General features: G+C 50.5%; 1 protein-coding gene across 1 annotated transcript in view; it reads left to right on the forward strand.

Annotated features, from left to right (window-relative positions):
* PLA2G6 (phospholipase A2, group VI (cytosolic, calcium-independent)) overlaps positions 1-25,971 on the forward strand; it is a 69,400-nt gene that overhangs the window by 26,152 nt on the left and 17,277 nt on the right. The window contains exons 4-10 of the mRNA XM_006890210.1: positions 2,462-2,649; positions 6,552-6,648; positions 7,692-7,874; positions 16,975-17,083; positions 18,961-19,122; positions 20,587-20,665; positions 23,724-23,887. Of these exons, the coding sequence (XP_006890272.1) occupies positions 2,462-2,649; positions 6,552-6,648; positions 7,692-7,874; positions 16,975-17,083; positions 18,961-19,122; positions 20,587-20,665; positions 23,724-23,887 (982 nt within the window). The remainder of the gene's footprint in view (positions 1-2,461; positions 2,650-6,551; positions 6,649-7,691; positions 7,875-16,974; positions 17,084-18,960; positions 19,123-20,586; positions 20,666-23,723; positions 23,888-25,971) is intronic.

Below are 25,971 nucleotides of genomic sequence, written 5' to 3' on the forward strand. Positions count from 1 at the left end.
GGTCTACCCTGCTCCTGCACCAACTTCTACTAATTTCAACAGCAAGCTTGCTTCTCTCCTGGGTCTGGAATTCATTACATTGTCTATACAGACTTCACAGAGCCATGTGCATGGTTATGGGGTTTATTCGGGAAGTTAACAGGCTATAATTCAGGTTGGTAGCAGGATATGGTCCCTCAGTCCAGACTGCTACTCAAGTGTGCTTGCAGGCCTTTCAGCTGAGGTCAGTGTTACAGAGTTCCTTAGTCCTGCCAGTTACGACACCTTCTCTCGCCTGGCTCCAGTTCAGTGGGGCTGCAGTCCCGAGTCAGCTCTGCCGCATGTCACTCTCTGGTCCTCTGCCGAGGCTGCTGTTGCTCTTGTGTAGATCCCAGTGTGCCTGGCGCAAGCATTTCAAGCCCTGAAGGATGTGTGCTGCCTTCACTTCCTTCTTGCTGTTTAGAGTATCAATTTCTTTTTGCTTTCTTTCCTTTTTTATTGTGATTTTAATGAAAGTTTACAGAAAAGTTGTATTTTTATTCACTCATTGTTGCACATTTTCCTCCTTACCCCACCTAGTTCACTTTTAAGAAAAATATTCATGTTGCATAATTTCCTCCCCCCTCCCCAGTCCACTGTGCTGTGCACCTTATTCTGGACTGTTTCTAGACAGATAATGTCTAATCATACATTCTCAATTTCTGCTGCTGAAACTGCATCATTTACACCTAGTGGGATGGTGAAACTAGCCAGTCCCCTTATGTATAGACTAACACGCTCTGTGTGTGTGATCCTGCCCATCCGTGTTGCAGAGTCAAAGTCAGTGCTCACGAAAGCCACTTTGAACAGTAAACCCTTGACACCACGGTGGGTGAGTGTGGGTGGTGGTAAGGCAAAGATGTCCAAGAAAACATTGGACATCATTTTTTCCCTAGGATTGGAAGGGAGCTATATTATCCCAGAACACGTGGATTTTTGTTGCGTGATCAGCACCTTCGGGCTGGGGATGGCTCATCTGCACTGAGCCGACCAGTGCACCCCAGACTCAATGCAGAGGCTTGGCCTGTGGTCACACACAACCCTAGCTGTCTTTCATCCAGGGCCGGCCTTGTGCCTAGCACTGTCCTGAGCATTGTCTATGCTTTGCTTTAATTCTCAAAATGGTGTTTACATATGTGCCTTTTCCTGCCAGAGAACCAGAGAAGATCAGCAAGTCCAGAGAAGTGAGTTAAGGGCCTCTCTCTTGCACCTCAGCCTCAACACTGGCATCGTGACATGGTCCTGGGTTGCTCAGGCGCACAGTAGACTTACAGAAACCTCAGTGACACAGCCTTCAGCCTAAAGCAAGGAAGCAATACTGATATTTTTTAAAACTTCTATTTTCTGATGGAAGACAATAATACAAACATAAGTTGTTCCTATTACATGTTATTGAGTCAAAATCAACTCATTTTCAGAGACTATAAATCACATGGAGGAGATTGCCCATCTTTCTCCATTGGGGCAGTTGGTGGCTTTGAACTGCCTGCTTTTGGGTTAGCAGTGCAACTTCTTACTCACTAGGCCTTGAGAGCTTCAATATAAACACAAGTTGTTAGATGCTGTTGAGTTGAATACAACTTCTAGTGACCCAGTGAATTACCAGTCTGAACACTGTCCCGTCCTGTGCCGTCCTCACACTCTCTGACATTCTTGAGTCCATTGCAGTAACCGTGTCAACTCACCTGGTTGATGGTCTTCCATTCTTTTGCTCTTTTGCTGCCCCTCCACCTTTCTAAGCTTGAAGTCCCTTTCCAAGGAGTAACTGCTTCTAGCAACAACCCAAAGTATATAAGACGAAGCTTCATCTTCTTTGCCTCCAAGGAGCATGCTGGCTGCACTTTCGCCAAGACGTATTTGTTCAGTATCCTTGCCTCCAAGGAACATTCTGGATGACTTTTTCCCCCAGACATATCTGGGTTTTTTTGCAATTTATGGCATATTCGGTGCTCTGCTTCAGCAACACAGCTCAAACGCGTCAGTTCTTCTGTCATTCCTAGTCATTCATTGTTCAGCTCTCAGATGCAGCCTGTGCCTAGACCAAGAGGCTGTTGTGCGAACAGAGCAAGGGAAAACGACATGGTTTAAAATTAGGAAATATGAACATATATGAAAAACAAACAGATCAGAAGTACAAGTACTACTATCATCTAATGAAAGGCAAGTACCACTGCCTCCTAGACCCCAGCAACAGCTGTAGGAACAGGCATCTTTTAGAGTGTGTCAGTTCAGAAAGGTTCTGGATAAGCCACAGGCATGTAAGAACAGCGTCCAGTCCATATTGGGGCAGTCGGCCTCTGTCTTCTCCCAGAGCCTCATTTGAGTCCCCATGGCCATGGAATGGGCCTTCCCTGCCCGTTCCACCCTGTGAGGGTGTCAGGGAGGAAATGTGCGGGGTCCTCTCTGCATGTGGGCTCCAGCCCACCCCCATGTGCCCCGTCAGCTCCTAGGCAAGACCACGTCCACTGGCCTGAACCAGGCCAACAACGAGGGCCTGACCCCGCTGCACGTGGCCTGCCAGATGGGGAAGCAGGAGATGGTGCGTGTGCTGCTGCTCTGTAACGCCCGCTGCAACGTCGTGGGGCCCGGCGGCTACCCCATCCACACGGCCATGAAGTTCTCCCAGAAGGGGTAAGTCATCGCCCTGAGGTGAACAGGGGTCCACTGCATGTCAGATTAGCAGATCCAGTCCCACCAGCCTCGCTGCTGTGAAGTTCTCCCAGAAGGGGTAAGTCATCACCCAGGGTGCGTAGGGGTCCACCGCATGTCAGATCAGGAGCTCCAGGCCCCCAGCCTCGCTGCTGTGAGGTTATTCCACAAAGAGTAAGTCATCCCCCTGAGGTGAGCAGGGTCTACCAAGTGTCAGATCAGGGGGTCCAGTCCCAGCAGCCTCGCTGCTACCCAGCAGGGTGGCCTGATCCGAGGCCAGAACTGAGTGGTAAATGGGCAGGGTGTGTACATCCTGGAGTTTTTTTTTTTGTGGTGGTTTTTAGTTCTGATGCAGTGATGCTGCCTGACCCCGCACCCCTCTCACTGTGCCTGCTGCTGTCCTGGGACCCATTGGGACACTCACTGGCAGTCCATGTCTTTGAGGGTCTTTTTTTTTCTCATTGACTCTCTTGCTTTGCCAAGCATGCTGTCCCTCTTCAGGGACTTGTCTCTCCTGGTAACCTGTCCAGTTTTTGCATGCATGAGATAATTAAAAATGCCGTGCCTTGGTCAGGCACACCTTAGTCCTCAAAGCCACCTTTGGTTTTTGACACCAGCCCATGATCTTTGCAATCACTTGCTATATGTCAGAGAGCTGGACAATGACTAGGGCTGATAGAAGAAGAATTTATGCCTTTGAGCTGTGGTGTTGGAGAAGAGTATTGAATATACCATGGACTGCTAAGAAAACAAACAGGTTCATCCTAGAGAGGGTTAAATCGGGCTGCTCCTTGGAAGCAAGGATTCTGAAGTTTTGTCTGACATACTCTGGACATGTTGCAAGGAGGGACCAGTCCTTCGAGAGGGACGTCATGCTTGTGAGGGTGGAGGGACAGTGCAAGAGTGGAGGATCCTTGAAGAGATGGGTTGATTCAGTGAATGGGGTAATTGGGGTGGGTGTGTTGGAGACAGTGAGATTGGTGCAGGATAGAGCAGGGATTAGGGTCTCTGGGAGTCAGAGGCAACTTGACGGCACATAACGAGACCTTTGGTAGCAGATTGACCTTGTGCAGTATAACTTAATTTTTTTTGTATTTTTTCAATATTTTAACTTACTTATTTTTTATTTCAATGAACATCTACAGAGATAACTTAATTTTTTGACAGCTGCTTCCGTGAGTGTTGCTTGTGGAGCCAAGGGAAGTGTAGTCTTTGGTCACTTTGAGCGTTTTTTCCATGTATTTGCTGCTGATTATTGTTAGTTCAGTTTGAGGATTTTCTGTCCCCGATGCGGAGGAGCTTCAAGTGCTTCGGCTCCCCTTCACTTTGAGCGGTCACGACTGGGTCATGATTGGAGGCTGCTAACAGGCCTTCCTCCGGTCGTGATGCTGCTGCTCTTGTTGTGTGAGGTTGTGTTGGACCCAGCTTAGAGCTGACCCTCCAGTGGGTTTTCAGAGGCTGTAAATCGCACGGGAGGAGATGGCCCATCTTTGTCCCTTGGAGCAGCTGGTGGATTTGAACTGCCTGCCTTTAGGTTGGCAGCGTGACTCCTTACGCACTAGGCCACCAGAGCTCATCTTCTTCATACCATTCAGCTTCTTACATCATTTGTTCAGTGTGCAGATGGAGTAAGTTTAGTTAAAGGATACAACTCTGTTACATACATTTCCTGAATTTAAACCAGTAGTTTTCTCTAGAATTCAATGTCATTTCTAAACACAAGTCTCCCTGTCCCAAACTGGAGAAATGCAGTCTTGGCCCTTCTTGGGACCCCCTCACCAATCCCTGGGCGGTGCTCTGGGCCTGGAGTCTCAGGCATCCCCAAGGTTTGCAGGGAACCATCAGGCCTGGACCCTCATCCACAGGGCCACCAGCCTGGTATAGACACCTCCTGCTAGCAAGGCACTGTGGCTTCTCTGCTGGGCGTACTTGACAGTGTGGCCCCAGGCCCGACACCTAGATGCTTCCTCCTGGTCCTGACTCATGACCTGCTGGGAGACTGGGCCAGACACCTGCTTTTAGGGAACATGAGAGCACTCTTGAGAAGGGCCGTGGTGGCACAGCAGGTCAGTGCTGAACTGCTCATTCAGAGACCTGGCCCTCGGCTTCTGTAAAGATTGTTGTTGTTGTGTGCCGTAGAGTCAGAACCAACCCATAGCTGACCCTCCAGGAGGTTTTCGGAGGCAGTTAATCACACGAGAGGCCCATCTTTCTCTCGCAGAGCAGCTAGTGGATCCAAACGGCATGCCTTTGGGATTGCAGCACAGCTTCTTGCCACTAGGCCACCAGAGCTCCCTATAGCCAGGAAAACTCCTTGGGAAGTTGTGTTCTGTCACATGGAGTCGTTGTGACTTGGAATTGACTCAGTGGCGCCCACCACCGCCAACAGAGCTTTCTCTTGTTTCTGTCCTGTTCCCCAAATCTGGGAATCTTTGCACTTCTCTCTCTCTCTCTGCACTTAGAAATACGCTTCTCTCCCCACCCTCCTCTATCTTTCTCTTTCTCTCTCTCTTTTTCTTTCTCTCTCTCTCTGTGTGTGTGTGTGTGTGTGTGTGTGTGTGTGTGTGTGTGTGTGTGTGAGATGTGGTGTGGGTGGAGGAATGGGAAAAAGAGGAGCAGAGAGATGAACAACTCAGATTATTACCAGCAAGAACAGTTTCGAGAATGAATGAAGAAGTCAGTGATTAAATTCCATCAGCCCTGACACTGTGCGGCTAACTCAGCATCAACTGACCTGTAACTCACGGTGCTCCAGCCCCGGGCTCAGCCTTCCACGAGCCATTCCACACCCACCCAGTGAAGCAGGCTTTGCCCAGTTTTCGAGATGTAGAAACCAACACCGAGGGATGTGAGGTACCTTGCCTGAGGTCATATAACTCATGTCAGGCTGGCCCTACAGCTGCTCCCTTCACCATCAGCCCGCCGTCTAGGCAGGCTGATTAGTGAAGCACCAACAGTACGTGGTGGAAGAGTCAGCTGTGTGCCTGGCACAGAACTCAACACAAAAATGCATTGTCTTGTTTACTCCCCACTGATCCTGCCAGGGCCCTGTCTTAGCCAGCTAGTGCTGCTAGGACAGAAATACTGGAAGTGGGCGACTTTGACAAGCAGATTTCTTTCTCATGGTGTCAAAGGCCAGCAGTGCAAACTCAGGGCCGAGCTCTGGGGTGACTTTGTCTCTCTGCTGGCTCTTGTGCTTCGTGTGGTGTGGTATTTTCTTCTCATTTCTGTGTCTTGTCTGAGTCTGATCTTTTCCTTTTCCATCTCAGGGCTGATTAGCTTCAAACATGACCAATACTGAAAAACAAAAACCAGCCGATTGCTGTTTGGTTGATGCTACGTCCTAGAGACCCTACAGGACAGTAGAGTTGGACCTGCAGGGCTGTAAATCCTTACTGAGGCAAACAGCCTCTGCTTCCTCCTTGGAGTTCTCAGCAAAGCGCTTTAACTGCTGTGTCACCAGGGCTCCTCCCCTTACACTGACTTGGCCTCTTGGTATAACACAGAAAACCCATTCCCAGACCAGATCATCACCACAGCTATCGGAGTGAGAATTTATAACCTGTCTTTTTGGGGAGGCACAGTTCGGTTCATAACAGCCTGTGCTGCAGAGGCCCCCCCAGTCACCTGTGAGCAGCTGGGGCTGGGCTTTGGCCTGTCTGAATCCAATACCAGCATTAGCAAGAGAGAGTTATCAGGGAAGACTGCCTGGAGAGGGGGGCTTGAATGTGTCTCCAAGGCTCGGCACATCCCAGACATACACAGTGGGCATGACTGTTGGTGCTTTTGCAGCCTGCCTTTTGCAAGGAAGGCCGGAGTAATGGCCTCCCTCAGTGCCAGGCCTATCCCCGCCTGTCCTCACTGGCGTGACCCCCTCTCTTCAGGTGTGCTGAGATGATCATCAACATGGACTGCAACCAGATCCACAGCAAAGACCCCCGCTATGGAGCCAGCCCCTTGCACTGGGCCAAGACTGCAGAGGTGGGCAGAGTCTGAGGGCGAGGGAGGGGTAGGGCTCCCAGGAGGACCTGAAGGTTGGCATTTAAGGGGCCTGATCTCATAGAGATCCACAGGCACTGTGCATGGGGTGGATAGGGTGGCAGGTTCTCCTCTGACCCTCAGTTTCCTTGTGCATGAGCTGGGATGAATGTGTGCCCACCTCTGGAATCATCAGGGAAGGCTACCTGGAGGAGGGAGCTTGCATGAGAAGACCATGAGAAAATGCACAGGTTGTCAAGCACCTCGCAAAGGCAGTGTGGTGACGATGGTGGTGATGACAGAGGATCCAGCCCCCCACAAGAGCTTGGCTGTGCATCTCTTTTGGTGTGTTGCATGGGGCCACCATGCTCCATCCCCCAGGAAGGATGGTGGCCCTCGCCGCCCGCCTGAAAGGATAACACAGTAGTGCACTGGGTTCCCTTAAGCAGTTCAGGCCAGCCTCAGAGGGAAGACCAGGGCAGGAGCCTGCCTCCTCTGCTCCGTGCCTTCGTGTGCCTGGAGCCAGACACTACTCCAGGCTTTTCATGCAGGCTGCTTCATGGATTGTCACCACACGCAGAAAGATAGGAATGCACATCCTCACCTTCACAGAAGGGAAAAGTGAGGTGAAGAGGGCTGCAAGGCCACCTGGGCTGAAGCAGCCAGGACGGGGGACATGGGCTAGAGCTCAGGCCCCAAAGCCTCAGCGCTTTCCCTTCAGCCAGGCTTCCTGGGGGCAGGACGGTGTTGGCAGGTCTGAGGAGGGCTAGGGTTCTGGGGCGCTGCAGGAATGGGGACAGTTCTGGATGGACTCTACAAGTGCCTTTGCAGGGAGGGATTGGACCAGGAAGGCCGCTAAGGCAGATGGCCTCAGGCCACCCCTAGAATTGGATCCTGCACTTGAGTTCTCCTGTGGCCAAAGCTTTCCGAGGCCTGTTCTCTGGGGGCCCCTCAGAAAGGAGGGGCAGTGGCTGGTGCCACCCTGTGTAGCAGAGCCTGCTGCTCTCCAAGTGCCCGCTAATGCGGCTGCACCCCCTTTCCCACAGATGGCCCGTATGCTGCTGAAGCGAGGCTGCGACGTGAACAGCACCAGCTCCGAGGGGAACACGGCCCTGCACGTGGCCGTGATGCGCAACCGCTTTGAGTGCGTGATGGTGCTGCTGACCTACGGGGCCCACGCCGACGCGCGCGGCCAGCACGGCAACACCCCGCTGCACCTGGCCATGTCGGTGAGCCCGCACCATGTGTCACCATGCGCTGGCCCTGCGTACTCCTGCCACCACCCTCCCACAGCGCCCCTTCTCCTTCCCTCGGAAGCTGCCTCCTCCAGGAAGCCTTCCATGGCCCCTCCTCTGCCCAAAATAACGTCTCGTTCCTCTGCACTGCAGGCCTTTGCCTCCAGTGCCCCTCGCTTTGCACTTGTCGGGTGAGGGGGGAAAGAGCATCTCTAACTGCTGCCTGTGGCTTTGGCCACAGTAACCGAGTTACCTTCTGTTTTCCAGCCTTGATTTCTTTCTCTGTCTGGTGGGGTTGTTGGGGAGACTGAAGGGTCAGCACTTGACCGCTCTTTGGTGACTGTCAGATGACATCATCAGTGTCTGGAACAGAGCCACCTGTGGGTCTTGACAGTCCATGGAAGGCATTTGTCTTGGTTTTTGGCATATTTAGAATATAATTCCTACCCTTAAAACCATGACCATCTGGCTGGGAAACAGCTTTGTATATGTGATACACCCCCTGCCGCCATCGCCATGATTCTGGCCCCAACAAACCTACCCTAGTTCCTGAGGCCGTGAGGCCTCTTTATCTCATGGAGCAGCTGCTGGTGGATTCAAATGTCTGACCTTTCAGTTAACAGCCCGACGTGTATTGCCCTACACCAGAACTCCTGTGCGTGTTATACGAAAGGATAACATAAACCCCAACCAGCTGCAGTCAGAGGACCCTGACACCTGATGTTCCCGTGTGTGTCAGCAGAACTGTGCTTCAGAGAGTTTTCAGGGGCTGATTTTGTCAAAGTAGGTCGCCAGGCCTTTCTTCTTAGGCCCGTCAGGAGACTGGGACTTGTTAGCAGTCAGCTGGCAGCTGAGCATGTTAACAGTCTGCTGGACTGTTGTGTAAGATGCACACTCACAACTCACACGTGCACCAGGGGATAAAGTGTTCCTTAGCAATACTGTGCACATAAATCTGTTTAACACAACTCAGTGTGACCAAGCAGGACTCTGAAAGAGGTCCATTGAGAACAAGTTCAAAGACAGATTGTTTTCTACAAAAGGTCATACGCTATTGCCCGAGAGGCTGAAGCTAGAAATAAACCACAGACGTTTTTAGCGCTGAATGGGCCTTTAGAATGATCTGGTTTGTCTGTCCTCCACACTTCTGGGCGCTTTGATCCCCTTATATCCCTTTTATATCCTTCAGAATTACTGAGGAACCCTAGAAAGGCTTGGTTTGCATGGCATTGTATCTATCTGCAGTTGCCATGTTAGAAATGAAGTCAGAAATACTGTTGTTAGGTGCTGTCAAGTTGCTTGCGACTCATAGTGACCCTCTGTACAACAGCCCTGAAACCCGCTCTATCCTGTGCCAACTTTATCGTTTCTGATACACCCACCCCCATTACCCCAGTCACTGAGTCAATCCACCTCATCGAGGGTCTTCCTCTCCTGCGCTGTCCCTCTACCCTCCCAAGCCAACATTCTCTCCAAGGATTGGTACCTCCTTGCAACATAACCAAAGTATGGCAGAATATTAGTTTATTAAAAAATGTCTAAATCTAGTGTTTTTATATAACATAACATTTTTTAACACAAATAACATTTTTTTTTAAAAAAAAATTGAGTCAGAAGGATGGTACTGTTTTAAAAGCATGTAATCTTTGTGTATGGTGCATACGGCACCAAACCTTGAGGAGCGGTGGTTTCTGGGGTGTTGCTTGTGATGTGGACTCTCAGTCCCTCAGGCTGGTGGTGCTCTTTTCAAGGATCTTCTCCCCGTGCTTGATCTTGGCAAGCATTCTGACGTAAGTAACTCAGCAGCATCACAGGTTCTATTCCTGCCCAGGGCAGCCAAGTGAACACCACAATGAAGCACGTTGGCTGCATTTCGGCTTTATTTCCCAGCGTGTTGACTCATGCACTGTGTTCTGTGCTGTAGTCTGTGGAGTGTGCGATAATAACCTTATGGAGATGTTTGAACTGTCTTGAAAAATACCAAAATGCGAGGGATATAAAGTGAGCTAATATTAGAAAAATTGCTGGGTGCAAACCCCAGTTTAAAGGAAAAAAACCAAAAACGCAGTATTTGCAGAACTAGATAAAATGAAGTGCAGGAAAGGGAGCTTAACCTGTTTTCTAAGGAGATTGAAACTGTCAACAGCTTCATCTCGCTTGGATCCAACGTCCTTGGTATGAGCAGTCAGGAAATAAAGAGACACAGTGTACTGGGAAAATCTGCAGTTAGGGACCTCTCCAAATTATTGAGGAGTAATGATGTCAATTTGAGGACTAAGGTGCATCTGATTCAGGCCATGGTCTTTTTGTTTACTTGCTGTGCATCTGAGAGCTGGACAGTGAATACAGATGATAGGAAAAGAATTGACCCCTTTGAACTGTGGTGTTGGAGAAGAGCACTGGACATCCCACGGATGGTCAAGAGAACGAACAGATAGGTCTTGGAGATGGTGCAGCCAGAGTGCTCTTTGGAGGCTTCACCTAACATACTTTGAGCATCTTTCTAGGAAGGGCTATTACTTGGAGAAGGACATGATGTTGGGAAGGGTGGAGAATCGGTGAAGGAGAGGAAGACCCTCAACCAGGTGGATTGACACGGTGACTGCTGCAGTGGGCTCTTGTGTGTCAGGAAGTGTGAGGATGGCGCAGGATAGAACAGGGTTCAGATCTTTTGTTCATAAGGTCTCTATTATGAGTTGTACTCAACAGCACCTAACAGTAACCCCAGAATTAACTCATTTCGTTGTAAACCCAAACCAAACCAGTTGCCATGGAGTTGACTTGGCTCATAGTGACCCGTGTGTGTGAGAGGAGTGCAGTATACCAGAGGGTTTCCATGACTGTAGTCTTTCAGAAGCAAGCCACTAGGCCTTTCTTCTGAGGTACCTCTGATTAGGTTTGAACCACCAGCCCTTGAGTTAGTAGCTGAACCTTTAACTATAGTGCCACCCAAGGTTAATTTTATGATAACAGTAGTAAAAACTCAGCAACAGCCTACATTATGCAGGTGTCATAACCTTGCTTGCTGAAATTGAGGAGGACCTGAAGCACTTGCTGCAGAAGGTCAAGGACTACAGCCTTCAATATGAATTGAAGTTCAACATCAAGAAGATAAAGATTCTCACCACTGGCCAATTGACAGCACTATGATAGATGGAGAAGAGATTGAGGTTGTCAACAATTTCAACTTGTTCAGCTCCATAAGCATTACTCTTGACCCAGGCAGTCAAGAAATCAAAAGATTAATTGCTCTTGGGAAAGTTATTTTCAGGGACTTTTCCAAAGTGCTGAAGAGCAACGATGTCAGTCAGGAGACTCAGGTGTGCTTGATTCAGGCCATGGTCTTCACGATTATTTTCTATGCATTGGAGAGCTGGATGGTGAGTAGGATTGACAGAAGAATAATTGATGCATTTGAATTGTGCTGGAGAAGAGTATTGACCATAACATGAACTGGAGAGAGTGAAAACAGGCTTCTCCTTACAGCTCCGGGTATGGGGCCAGGAGGGACCAATCTCTGGAGAAGGACATCGTGCTTAGAAAGGTGGAGGGACAATGCATGAGCGGAAGCCCCCGTATGAAATGGACTGACACAGGGATGGGGGTTGATGTGTTGGACACAGTGAGATTAGCTCAGGATGGAGCAGAGTTCAGAGCTGTTGTGCGTAAGGTCCCTGTTCGTCACGGGTGACTTGATGGCCCATAACAACATTAAAAACTGGCGTTTGTCAGTGTTGCCGTTCATCTCATCAGGAAGGTCTTTCAGCATGGAGAAGCTTCCAAGCCCATCATGTTATGCACAAGTTTGCTAAAATTCCAGTTCTCTTTTTAACAGAAAGCTTTTTCATAATCATTGGCAAAAGTTACTTCCTTGTTTTTCTTATTCAGTTTCTTTTTAAAATTGTGATTAGTGTGGATGTTTACAGAGTAAATCAGTTGTCTGTTCAGTGGGTTGTACATGTTTTGTACTGTTGATTGCAGTCCCCGCCGTGTCACATCTCTCGGCCTCCCCCCGCCATGCTTCTCTTTTCTGTCCCTCCTTTCCTCCTCTCCCTTCCTGGCCCCTGGACTTTGTCCTTGGGCACATGCTGCCCCTTTGATCCCAGGTAGTTGATTGTTCTCGGGAGCACATGCCTCCTTAGTGTGGTTGCTCATCTTATAAAGCACCCGCGGCCACCCAGGCACCTAAGACTTAGAGCTGTCCTGTTAGAGAGTTCTTCATAGGGCAGAGTGAACCACCACAGGCTGCCTGGGCTTTAGATCTTTATGGAGGCTTGTCTTTCTCCCTCTGGTGGGTTCAAACCACCAGCGTTTTGATTAGCAGCTAGATTTCTTTTAACCACTGGGCCACCAGGACTTCTGCTCACTTTAGATAGACCTTTCTATTGTACAGCTGAAAATTGAGCAATGGGGGTAAGTTTGATTCCAAACTTGGAGCTGTAATCTCGGGTTCCCCAGTAAGCCTGATTTTATTTTTTTTTAAAGTGATCTTGACTTCTGTTGCACATTTTTGTTCTGTTCTTTGAGGACCTTCCAGCGTGACCCCTTTCTGAGCAGTCACTAGTGGGCACCATCTAGTTCTCATCTCAGCATTGTGGGAGGTGAGAGTCCCATGGTCCACCAGGCCTTAGGACTAATTGTTTCCAAGGCTGTAAATCTTTACAGAACCAGATAACCTCACCATTCTACCTCTGGTGGGTTGTATCGTTGTGCACCATTAAGTCAGAACCGACCCATGACTTATCCTTCAGCATGTTTTCAGAGGCAGTTAATTGGACAGGAGGAATCTGCCCATCTTCCAGTGAAGCAGCTGGTGGATTTGAACTGAGCGCCTTTGGGATTGCAGTGCATCTTCTTACCACTAGGGGTAGAAACTGTCCTATCTCCATACTTTTCAATCTATATGCAGAACAGATTATCCAGGAGGCTGGGCTCTATGAAGAGAAATGTGGCATCAGGATTGGAGGAAGACTCATCAACAATCTGCATTATGCTGATGACACAACCGTGTTTGCTGAAACTGAGAAGGACCTGAAGTGCTTGCTGCAGAAGGTCAAAGATTGCAGCTTTCAATATGGATTGAAATTCAACATCAACAAAACAAAGAAAAAAAATAAAAAAGAAAACAAAGATTCTCACCACTGGTCTGTTGGCAGCATCATGATAGATGATGAAGAGATAGAAATTGTTAACAGCTTCAGTTTGCTTGGCTCCACAATCAACACTCTTGGTACCAACAGCCAGGAAATTAAAAGATGAATTGCATTGGAAAAGTCTGCTGTCAGAGAACTCTCCAAAATACTGAAGAGCAACGATGTCAGTCTGGAGACTAAGGTGTGTCTGATACAGGCCATGGTCTTTGCAATCACTTGCTATACATCAGAAAACTGGACAATGACTAGGGATGATAGAAGGAGAATTGATGCCTTTGAGCTGTGGTGCTGGAGAAGAGTATTGAGGGTATCATGGACTGCTAGGAAAACAAACAGATTCATCCTGGAAGGGGTCAAACCAGGCTGCTCCTTGGAGGCAAGGATTCTGAGGCTCCGTCTAACATACTTTGGACATGTTGTAAGGAGGGACCGGTCCTTGGAGAGGGACATTATGCTTGGTAGGGTGGAGGGACAGCGCAGGAGGGAAAGGCCCCCTATGAGGTGGATTGATTCAGTGACTGGGATAATTGGGATGGGTGTATCAGACGGTGCAATTGGCACAGGACAGAGCAGAGTTTAGGGCTGTTTTACATAGGGTCGCTATGAGTCGCAAGCGACTCGATGGCACATAACACCACCACCACCACAAACTCGAAGAAATTCTATTTCTCTCACCCCGCCCCAATCAAATTGTACAGTCCAATGATGAATCCCCCCCTTCTACCTGCACATCCACATCCCTCTGCTTCTACCCTCTCCCACCCCTCCTGGATCCTTATACTCATTCTACAGTAACAGTCTTATACAATATTTATCCTTGTGGGACTCATGCAGCATAATGTTCTCCAGTTTCTCCCAAGTTAGGTAATAATTTACAAGGTTATTGCTCCTGTGTGCTGCATAGTATTCCATTGTGTGCATGTACCATAATTTCTCAATCCATTCATTTGTGGTTGTACGTTTGGGCTGTTTTCATGTTCTTGAATAATGTTGCTATGAACATTAGTGTACAAATCTCAGTATGTGCCTCAGTTCTCATATTCCCAGGGTATATTCCAAGTAGTGGAATTGTTGTTTTTGTTATGTGCCATCGAGTCGCTTGCGACTCATAGCGACCCTATGTACAAGAGCTCTAAATGCTGGTCTATCCTGTGCCAACCTAGCCATCTCAAATGCACTTAGCTGAGTCATATGGAATTTCTATGGTCAGCCTTTTGAGGAGGGGCCAAACTACCTTCAAGAATGGTTGCATAGGACATTCCTTCTTGAGAGTAAGCATAGATTGCCTCTCAGTTATTCCTGCATGTGAAACTGATGTTACAAGGAAAAACACCAGATAATTCTTATTAACCCACAATACGGGCCTCTTCTTCAGACGTCTTGCCTTCATATGCTACATAAATACTTCAATGCATATTCTCTGTTTTACGGCACAGAATAATAAAAAAGATGGGTCCAGGTGTTAAGTGCTCACTGCTAGTTGAGAGGCTGATGGTTTGACCTGGCCAGCTGCCCTGCTGTAGGAAGATGAGGGGGTCTGCGTCCCTAAGAACTCCGCCTTGGAAACCCTGTGGGACGAGGTCCCCGAAATAGACGTGGTTCTGTGGTGGTGGCTTTGAGTCAGTAAAGCATGCTCTTTGTGTTGTTGGTTTTTTTTTAAATTTTATTTTATTATTTTTGTGTGAGTGTACCGTCAAATCAGATCTGACTGGTACAGGAGGAGACTGCCCCTCATTCCCCGGCAGAGCATCTGGTGGATTCGAACCGTGCGCCTCTGGGATTGTAGTTGCAGCTCCTTGCCACTAGGCCACCAGAGCTCCCCCACTCTTTGTGTTTTAAGGATATTCTTAAGGGGAACTAGACAATTGGATTTCTTTTTTATGTTAGTGCAGACTGGCAAACCAGCCCGTGGTCAATAAATACTAGCTTTGGAAGCACAGAGTTGCATTGTAGCAGATGCTCAGCGGTTTCATCCGGCGTCACTTTTGCTTTACTGTGTGAATGCTAACACAGTGCAGAAGGCGATGGCATCTTAGAACTTTGAGGAGAAGATTTTTGACCTCAGAGACCCTCTGAAACAGACACTCCGTGTCTCAGTCACTTGCATACTGTCTTCACCTTTAATGTTCTGTTTGTGAACCACCATGATAATGATATACTTAACAGTCTTAAGTGGGCTTACTTTCAAACTCAAATTTATTTTGAAAGAAATGTTCTGTCACTTCCTGAAATTGAAAACTTAGAGCCATAAAAATCAAAGGTAAAGGGAGCTCTGGTGGCCTAGTGGCAAGAAGCTGCACTGCAATCTTGAAGGTTTGTGATTCAAATTCATCAGATGCTCCGCTGGAGAAAGAGGGGCAGCCTGTGCCAGTCAGATCCGATTCCACGGTACACGAGAATAAATGGGGGGGAAAATCAAAGCTAATAAAAAAAATGTGTGACTACTGGTTCAAGTCGGACTTCCAGTGTAGTGCAGATGGTTAAGCTCTGGTCTACTAACTTAAAGATTGGTAGTTCAAACCTACCTCATGATGCCCTGAAAAACAGGCCTGGCACTGCTTCTAAAAAACCCTACAGGATGGCTGTGCTTTGCACTCGTGGGGTTGCTGTGAGTCCGTATTGACACAGGCCCTCTCCAGACACACCCCTTCATTCTCTAGGCGAGCAAACTGGGCAGAGGAGGAGGGTGGTAACACAGCCAAGGTCTAGGTCCCCACAGGTCTAGACCATTGGTTTCAGACCCTTGAAAATTGGCTTTTCTAGCCATTCCATTAGCGCCCATTGTTGGGGGCATGGTCTCCAGCTACCTTAACTGCAGACACATGGTCTTGCAGTTAACAGCTGTGGAACCAGTATAAGAGAACACTTTCCACACTGTGAGAGACAGTGGTGGAGGGACTGTGACATCACTATGAAAAGACTGGAGCACTGCTGGGAAGAGACCGTGGCAAGGTGTAACCAGAGGAACCCTGGAGATAAAGACCACAGTTAAAGGTTTTGCTTGCTGAATGATTGAAGGAAAAGCTGACTTATAAGCGCTCTGAGAAAAAGTTTGCTGAATGATTGAGGAAATCAGAAGCTTCTTGCATTTGGGCTGCTGAACTGAACCTGGACTTTGGCTGACTGAGAAGTTGTCTTATCATCTCTTGCTGTTAATCTGGTCTGATTTGCTGAACTGAAACCTGAACTTGCATTGGGTGATATTCTTTGCCCCTTCATCTCCCCAGCCCATTTCCCTAATAAGCCCCAGAACTGTGAATAAAGCCCGAGTCTTGTAACGGACTTCAGACCTAGTGAATGGTAGAAGGTGGTGCAGGAGCGTGTGGGCATGTCTGACCAAGCTGCTGTCTGCTGCTGCTGTGGATATTCTGGATGGGGACAGGTCACTTCTGTGAAGCGGGTGGAAGTCATAGTCAGCCACCCCATGTTGCATCTGCTCCTGTGACAGTGAGACCACACCATGCCCCTTCCTGCCTGCCTAGCCTGGCCTCCAGATTGTTAAGGCTTTGTTGAGGGAAGTGGATTCAAAGCTACTGACAGTGCCCGGCTTCCAATTAGAAATGACATTCTGGCCAGGAGAGGGAGGTGGCCTTTCCTTCCTGCTTATCCTTCCACTCCTACTCCTGGAAGTCAACAGCTGAGCCTCCGGTGTCCACATGGCTCCTGGATCAGAGAACATTGCTTCCTTGGAGCAGGTGGGGTGGAGGTGGGGGTGGTGCAGTTTCCACCTGGGTTCTCAGAATTACACATGTACTGTTTGAAGACTGTTTCAGAGCTCCAGATGGAAATTCTGGAATATCTGGGCAACCGTGTAGATGTGACAAGGGCTCTGGCCCCCACACGGGGTAGGAACCCACTTACTTGGTTCAGGCAGCCTGGAGTCCTTTTCTCTTCACTTCTCTGAGCTGTTTTGCGTTTTTATCTCATTCTTTTCTCAACAGACAGACAACGTGGAGATGGTCAAGGCCCTCATTGTCTTTGGGGCCGAGGTGGACACCCCAAATGACGCTGGGGAGACACCTGCCTTCATAGCCTCCAAGATCAGCAAACGTATGTGCTGTGCTTTCTGGGACAGGCTTGGGTGTGGGCAGAGGTGGGAGCAGATGTCAAGAAAGAGGAAGGTGGGGCCCCAGCCATCAGGTGCCGGAGCACTGTCCTTATCCCACCAGCTGTGGCCTGTGCAGAGTGGGTGGGAACACCCGGGAGGCCTTGAGGGGGTGCTCGCAGCTCCTTCTCCAGGGCCAGGGCTCCCGTCCAGGCAAGGAGGTCCACCAAGGGTTTTGCCAAGCCAGTGTCCTCTGGGCAGCCCCTCATCCCACCCTAGGGTGCCTGGACTCCCAGCGTGGCTGGGGCTAGGGCAAGCAAGAAACTGCCTTATCCCTGCTTGGAGAGTTCACTGGTGGGGCCACCCCCAAGTACAGCCATTGGGTGGGTGCATGCACTGCACTGCATGGCCCGCGTGCATGCCTGTGTGTGCATAGTATCTCTGTATGTGTGTGTGTGTGTATACATATATATGTATATATATACATATATATGTATACATACACACCCACAGCATGTCTGCTTATACACAGTGTGTGTGCATGCCTACATGTATATACACACACAGAGTATACATGTATGCATATATACACACATGTACACATCTGCATTTATGCATCCCGTGTGCACATGTGTACATGTATACACACACACATAGCGTGTGCACATTGTGGATGTATATACACACACACACAGCACGTGCACATGTGTATATATACACACACTGTGTGCCCATTTTTGCAGATAAATATTTGCACACAGAGTGTGTGCACATTGTGGATGTATATACACACACACAGCATGTGCTCATGTATATATATATACACACACTGTGTGTGCCCATTTTTGCAGATAAATATTTGCACACAGAGTGTGTGCACATTACTGTATATATATAGCGTGTGCACATTGTTCATGCATTATATACATGGCATGTGTACACGTGTGTTTATACACACACAAACTGCACACATTTTTGCATATAAATATATGCATTCAGAGCATGTGCACATTTCTGTATACCTACGTAGCATGTGCGTATTGTACATATATATACATAGCATGTACACATGTGTGCATGTATGTATACACACACATACTGTGTGTACATTTTTTCATATACGCACTCAGCGTGTTCACATCTCTGTATATATACTCAGCATGTGCGCATGTGTCCTTTGCTCACACAGGCAGGTGAGCCTTTGCGTCAGAGCTAGAGAACGCAAATCCCTCTCACCAGGAGACTGGCGCCCCCTTTGGGGGTCCTTGGGGAGCTGTGAGGTTACTGCAGACAGTGTGTATTACGCTGTGTGCTCTGTGGCATCTTTTTTTGTTGTCCCCTCTGTTTAAACAAAGGTGACCCTAACCCCTCCTTGACCCGCTGGCTGACACCATAGCTCCTTTAGAATTCTGAAATGGACGGTCCATGCAGCGATTTTTGAGGGGGTGGTGAAGCCCCAAACAGGACACCGGGAAAGGGAGAGGATCCGAGAAAGGGAGGAAGGCCTACCACAAGGTGGACTGACGCAGTGACCAAGAGTGGGCTTGAGCTTTATCAGAGACGATGAGGGTGGGTCAGAACAGGGCAGGCTTCAGGCCAGTTATTCCTGGGGTCTCATGAATTATAGTCAACTCGATGGCACCACCACCAGCAAACCCAGAGGACGGGGTGCTTTCTCAACTGGAATAGAAAAGAAGAAAGTGGTCTGCAAAATAACAAGGCCAGTCAAGACTGGTCCCTCCTTCAATTTTCCCTGGTGGCTTCTGGAAGCTCCCCAGGATCTGACACCAGCGTCAGCACAGCCCATTCGATTGGGGAGAGGGGAAGGGCCTCCTAGCTGCATGCTGACATCGTTTCTGATATGTCATCTCCCCTTGACAAGTTGTCACCAGGAGGACGCTCTTAACTCTGCTGAAAACTTTAGGGGCCGACTACCAGTTGCCCCTCATCCCAGGGGTCCCCATGGAGCAGGGCTCCGCAGCAGCGCAGCACCCCATCTCCCTGGACACAGCTCAGGCCCCTTCCATCAGCCTAAACAACCTAGGTAGGCCACTTCACCTCCCAGCAGCTGGGGTGAAGGGGAGCACGGGAGGATGGGGTGAGACTTGTCAGCCTCCCTGGGCTGGGGAGCCATCGATCTCAGAGGTCTGATGTCCGGACTCATCGCTGCCCACTGCCCCTGAGAGGCATCCCAGCCTTGCTCTAGAGTCTGGGCACTCCTGTGACACCCCAGGTGGCTCCTCTCACTGTCTCTTTGTCTCCCCGGGTAGCTCAGTGAGGATTGTGGGGAGAGCAGCCTCCAGTTCTGACATTGTGGGGTTCCGAGGCCTGAGCGCCCCTGCTGGCCACTGGGTGAACTGCAGGCATTGTCTGCCCAGGGCCACATCCTCCAGGAGCAGGGAAGGTTCTCGGGTGCCACTGTGGAATGGCTTTCACAAGGAGCCCGACGGGGCATGCAGTCCGTAGAGCAGGGCCATAGGGAGCCCATCTTTGGCATGCCAACATTCTTTGTTACCACTGGGGAAGCAGACACCAGCACCAACTCAGGATGGTCCAGTTCAGCCTGGAACTTGATGGAGGCAGATGGCTAGTGGTCATAAGCCGTCCTCCTGGCTCTCTCTGTCCCCTGTCCAACCCTCCAGGTCCTGTCTCCACCACCTCCCATTTTTATCTCAATTTTGCAGGCAGGCAGTCCCCAACGCCAGGCTGGACGGCGGGGCCTGGGGCACACTGTCCGGTGGGTAATGCCCTGCCTGGGCAAAGAGGCTGCAAGGCCCGGCTGGGCCAGGATTAGCTGTTGCCCTCATTCTTGCTGTCCATTTTTCTCAGCACCTCCAACCCATCCCCTACTCTCCTGCTGTGGCCGCTCCGGCTCACGCCTTGCTGCTCAAGCTGCTGCCCTGGGGAGGGGACGCCAGGCCACTGCGGCCATGCTACTTGCTGCTTCTAGACTAGACTCTGCCCAGTGGCATGAAGGCCTGCGATAACAGAATCAGTGGCACTGCTGGGCCAGGCACCTGGGGGCTGGGCTGCTTGTCAGGAGGGTCAGCTGGCCATGTGGGGTGGGCATATGGCTTGGATGGGCATGAGGAGTGGGCTTGAGGCATGAGGAAATGTGGGTAGAGTGGCTGGGTGGATCCAATTTAGGAAAGCCCTGTGGGTTTCCAGACCTGGGATCGAGATGAGGGGCATCTGAAGAGTGGTTAGGATCCCATGCCTGCCATCCGTAAGGTTAAACCCTGAAGGATGGCCTGCCCCTGCCCTGTGGCTCGATGACCCTCAACAAGTCCGGTGGGCCCTGAAGCCTCAGCTATAATAATTCTTACCTGAAGCAGCATGAAGTACTTTGTGACCTGAACAAGACACACATGGGGTGGGTCAGAAGGAAGACAATGAGGGGGGACCCTGAGCTGGTGGGACAGAGGAATCCCCTCCCTGCAGCACCAGACAGGGGTCAGTGGGCTGGTGAAGTAACCCAGCCCAGCATCGCCTGCCCTGTGCCCCACAGAGCTGCAGGACATCTCACACATAGCCCGGACCAAGAAGCCAGCTTTCATCGCGAACTCAGTGCGGAGCGAGAGGCGAAAGTAAGTGGGGTGAGGGCCAGGAGCCATGGTGGGCTGAGGTCTCCTACAGCGGGGACTGAGTCAACAGGGAGCCTGATGTTTTGAGAGAGAGTGACGGGGCAGGCTGAGGGAGGAGAGTCCACAGGACTCATCCGCGCCTCGTCCACCACTGTGCTCCAACCACCGGTACGGCTCCAGCCCTTCCTTCCTGTCCGAGTGTCCTCTTGTGCTGTAGCACCAACACCACAAGGTGGTGGCTGTAAAGAACAAAATTTACTTTCTCCCAGTTCTGGAAGCTCCCAGTTCCAGTGAGTCCCTCAGCAGTGCCAGTCCCTTCCTTACAGGTGTTACTGTTATGTGCCACCACGTCGACTGTGACTCACAGTGGCCCGATGCACAACACGTCCGCACCTACCCTGTCTGGCACCGTCCTCATCGTCTCGGAGATATTTGAGCCTGTTGTTGTAGTGGCTGTCAGTCCACCTCAGTGGGGCTCTCCACTCTTTCTCTGACCCTCCGCCTTTCCCTGCGTGATGGCCTTTTCCCAAGGACTGGCCTCCTCTGAGAGCATGCCCAGAGCATGAGACGGAGTGTCACCCACAGACTTCCTTGTTCTTTTGACAGCCCATGAGGTACTTCATAGTCTTCTCCAACAGCACACCCCAAAGGCATTGATTGTTCTTCACTCCTTATTCATTCATTATCCAACTTTCACATACAGAGGGGGCCACAAGTTTGGATCAGGTACACCTTAGTCTTTGTTGTTGTTGTGTATCATCGAATCAGGTTTGACTGGCACAGGAGGAGATTGCCCCTCCTTCTCCAGTGGATCATCTGGTGGATTTGAACCGCATGTCTTTGTGATTTTAGCACTGCTTCTTGCCACTAGGCCACCAGAGCTCCGTTGCCCCTTAGTCTTTAATCTGACTTCCTTGCTTTTTAGTACTTTAGAGAAGTCCTTGACAGCAGATTTCCCCAGTGCGACTTTTCTTCTGATTTCTTTTTTTAAAATTTTACTTTGTTATTTTAACAAATATTTATAGAGAAGTTAGATTTTAATTCATTCATTGTTGCACATTTTACCTCCTCGCCCTCCCTTCCCTCTTCCCCAGCTCACTTTTTTTGAAAATATTCATTCATTGCTGCACAATTACCTACCTTCCTCCTCCAGTCCTCTTTGCAGTGATACAGCTCTTTTTCTGGGCTGTTGTATGTACAATGCCTAATCATATATTCATTTTAAACAGTTATTTTTTTCATCCTTTCCGATGCAGTGGTCATTATCTACTCTTGACTTCTGCTACCATGAGCGTAGATACAGATCCAAGTAAAACAAAATCATCACCAACTTCAGTCTTTTCTCCCTTCTCACAATGTTGCCTATTCATTGGAGCAGGGGTGAGGCTTTGTTTTCTTGGCTCCTTGCCAGAAGCCCTGGGCATTTCGTCATGTTCTTTGGCCTTAAATGAGACTCCAGTGTCTCTGTGTGTGTGTCTTTATGTGTGTTTTATTTTGTTCTTCCTATAACTAAAAAATTACTGGATTTAAAACTTACCCTAATTGTAGAAAAGAGCCCCAGTGGTGCAGTGGTTAACCATTCACCGGTTCCCCAAAAGATTGTGGTTCTAGCCTACCAGACGTTCTTTGGGAGAAAGATGGCCACCCACTTCTGTGAAGATTTAGAGCCTTGGCATTCCAGCGGCTCTTCTGCTCTGACCTGCAGGATTGCTGAGTCGGAATCAACTCAGTTGTACTTGGAATTTTGTTGTTGTTCTTTTTAGATGTGATCCCATTAACATAACCACTGTTTCTTGTGTATAGGTAGAGAGGCCAGGATGTCAAGACGTATTTTGAGAGGACGGTTCAATCTGTAACACATCCCTGGCCTGTTTCATTCCAACAGGCTTTTATCAGGCGTCTCATAGGGGCCAGGCCCGGTGCTGGGACGACCTAACTCAAGTCCAGTCCTCAGGGAGCCCCCTCTTGAATGGGGGGACAGGCTGAGGTGATACCTCAGGGTGAGCCCCCCCCCATATTTCCCTTTCTCCTGGCCTGCCTGGTTTTCCTTTCATACTTATCACACTCCATTTACTATCTTTCCCCTTCATTCCTGACTGAGCTCTGGTGGTAAGAAGCTGCACTGCAATACCAAAGACTGACAGTTCAAATCCAGCAGCTGCTCTCAGAAGGATGGGCAGTCTCCTGCTCTGCAGTTTACTGCCTCTGAACACCCGCTGGAGGGTCAGCTGTGGGTGGGTTCTGACTCAGCGTAAGCAACGGCCAGCTGACTGAGCTGTCTGGGCCTGTGGAGACACATGAGTGCGGTGGGTGCCTTCAGTAACCAGACACGTCCTTTCTCACTCTGGAGCACTCATTCATTCATTCATTCATTCCCATTGAGTTGGAACCAGCACATCGCTGACCCTCTGCTCAGTTTCTGAGGCCACAGGTCACATGCAGAAAGTGGCCCATCTTTCTCCTGTGGAGCGACTGACTTGTGGATTCACATTGTCAGAGGCTCCCCTTTGGGTTAACAGCACGGCTCTCCGTGGACTGTTTGACAGGAACACCCGTAGCCTGGGAGGCTGGAAGTCCAGGTTGAGGCACTAGCCCTAGGGGAAGGCTTTCTCTCAGTTGTGGGGAACGTCCTTGATCCTTTTCAGCTTCTCTTCCTCAGGTCTCTGAGGATCTTCAGGTGGCACTTGTCTTCCCCACAGAAGCTTCCTGGCCTCCTTGGGCCTGACCTGCTCTCTTTATAGCTCAGAGATGACCTACCCTGTATGGATATGACCTCATAACCCAGAGAGTCCTGTTCCCCAAAGGGATGACATCCGCATAGAGGTTTTAGGACTTAGAGTCCATACTTTAGGGGGCACAGTTTGATCTGTAACAGGACTCCTGACTCCCCAGCAGTATGTGAGCTCTGTGAGGGCAGGGCCTTACCTGGTTTCACACCGTCTGTATGCTATGGTGCTGCGCCCTGGGGCCGTTTCCTGAGTGAGGGGACAGTGTGACGTGCTGACCATTCCCAAGGCTGTAACGGCCTCTCTTGTCTCCTGCCTGTGTCCCCCCACCCCAGCCATGACCACCTGCTGTGCCTGGACGGAGGGGGCGTGAAAGGCCTGGTCATCATTCAGCTCCTCATCGCCATCGAGAAGGCCTCGGGCATCTCCTCCAAGGACCTCTTCGACTGGGTGGCCGGGACCAGCACAGGGGGCATCCTGGCCCTGGCCATTCTGCACAGTGAGGACAGCCCCCGGGGGTCGGCCAGTCGGCCGGGGCGGGGTGAGGCCTGTCCTCAAACAAGGTCAGGTTTGCTTTCAGAACTTTGCAACAGAGGCCATAAGACACAAGCCTGGCGTGTGTAGGAAGGCAGCGAGGGTGTGGGGCTGCGGCGGGAAGGAGAGGGCCTGCCTCAGAGGCCAGAACGTCACTGCGCCTTCTTTTAGCGTGGAAAGCACTTCTTTATAAACTGGTGAACGTACCCACACCAAACCACGTGCCAGTCCTGCGTGGACATTTCAGCAACACGGACTGCACTGTGTGTCCTGCTGATGGTCGCTTTGAGCCAGTGCTGACCCCTGTGCAGAGCAGAGCTGCCCTCTGGGGCTCTGGAGCCTTTAGGAAGCAGGTCACCAGGCCCTTCTTCCGAGGCTCTTCAGGGTGGGTTTGAATCACCACCGTTTCAGCTAGTAGATCGCCACTTACCCATTTGCCTTCTTGAGGACTTCAAGCCACCACTGCCACGGATTTCTGCCGAGTGAACCATTTTCTCTTGGTTGCCCGCTCCCCTCCCTGCACCCTGGCAGGACAGGCGCCCCAGGGTCCTAACACCTGCCAGAACAAAGAAGCCATCCTAGTGGCAGAGGGTGGTGGCCTCAGGACCCAGGAGCCTCAAGTCCCAGAGTGTACGAGCCCTGGTCCTCCTCCTTCAGTTTGCTTGCAGGTTAGGGACATGGTGACCCTAAAGGCTCTTCAGTGGGTCTGCTCAGGCCAGAACCTAAGTCCCAGAACTTGCCACAGGCTGCATCCCCCCACCCCCCAGCTGTGTGAAGGCTGAGGAGACCCCATGCAAACTGGACAGTCTTGTGGACAGGCCAGTGTCTGCCTCAGGTGGGGCCTTGTGCGGGCATGGGATGCCAGAGAGGCTCCCAGCACCCCTTGCGGCCGGTCACCACCCAGAGGCCGGTCACCACCCAGGTGGGAATTGTCTGCGGCCTCAGCACCGATGACTGGAGAGTCCCGCCAGCGCAGGTTGCATTTTATGCTGTCTAAGGCCCCATCAGGGCCAGAGCCTCCGTGTCCACGGTCCAGAAAACAACCTGTGGGCCAGGCCTGTGCAGGGTGCTGGGGAGCAGGGCTGAGTTAAGGGGTGCCGAGGTGGGGAAGATAGGTGTTTCCTTGACAGTATGGGGAGGAGCCTGACCCACAGCCAGGGAGCTGCTGAGCAGAGGGCCCCAGGGCTCCGGGGAAAGGGCTCAAAGGGCTCACTGATCTGTGACTAGCTTAAGACTCTCATCGTGGAGGGAGCCGGGGTGGCCCAGGGCTAAGCCGCTTCACTGCCGACCCAGAGAAGGGCATGTGATTGGAATCCACCAGCTGCTCCATGGGGAAAGGTGGGCAGGCTCCTCCGGTGCAGTCTACTGACTGAAAACCCGCTGGAGGGTCAGCCAGGCGTCTGTCCGACTTGACGGCAGACGGCAGCCAGTCTGCGACACTTGACCCACAGGCATTGCACTCCATTTTGGTGATTCTCATCAGCCCTGTGAGGTGAGAAGAGTGTGACCACCTGACAGGGAAACTGAGGACCAGAGAGTCGGGATCCAGTGGGTCAGGGCAGAGCCAGGACTGTCCACCCAGCACTGTCCCCACAGCACTCACTTCCTGGCACCTTTCCCTGGACTCTGTCCCCACCGTCCTCAGGCCACTGAGAGAGAAGCAGGGAGCCTCAGCCTCTCAGCAAAGAGCCACTTTCTTCCTCAGGGGACATTTCTTCCCCATCTTTAGACTACAGAGAACTCTGAAGGGGTAAGTCAGAGGCCGGCTTCTCCCGTGGACAGGAATCCCTTTTCCCAAACCTGTGGTGTCTCCTCGCCTCCACCACCCCAACACAGCTCTGACCCAGAGACATATCACCTTCTCTCTGTCCCTGTGACTCTACCAGTTTCATTCCATGTACTCTGAGAGGTCAGGGCTGTTCCTTGTTCACTCTGACGGACGGACAGACAGTGGCCCAGCTTTCATGCAGCCTGGGGTTTATAACGTTCAGGTCAGGACTGACTATAAGAATAAGACCAAATGAAAGGCCATGTTTAATGAGCATGGAG

The sequence above is a fragment of the Elephantulus edwardii genome, unplaced genomic scaffold, assembly GCF_000299155.1.
Source record: "Elephantulus edwardii isolate Elephantulus edwardi_28Jun2011 unplaced genomic scaffold, EleEdw1.0 scaffold00086, whole genome shotgun sequence".
Taxonomy (NCBI): domain Eukaryota; kingdom Metazoa; phylum Chordata; class Mammalia; order Macroscelidea; family Macroscelididae; genus Elephantulus; species Elephantulus edwardii.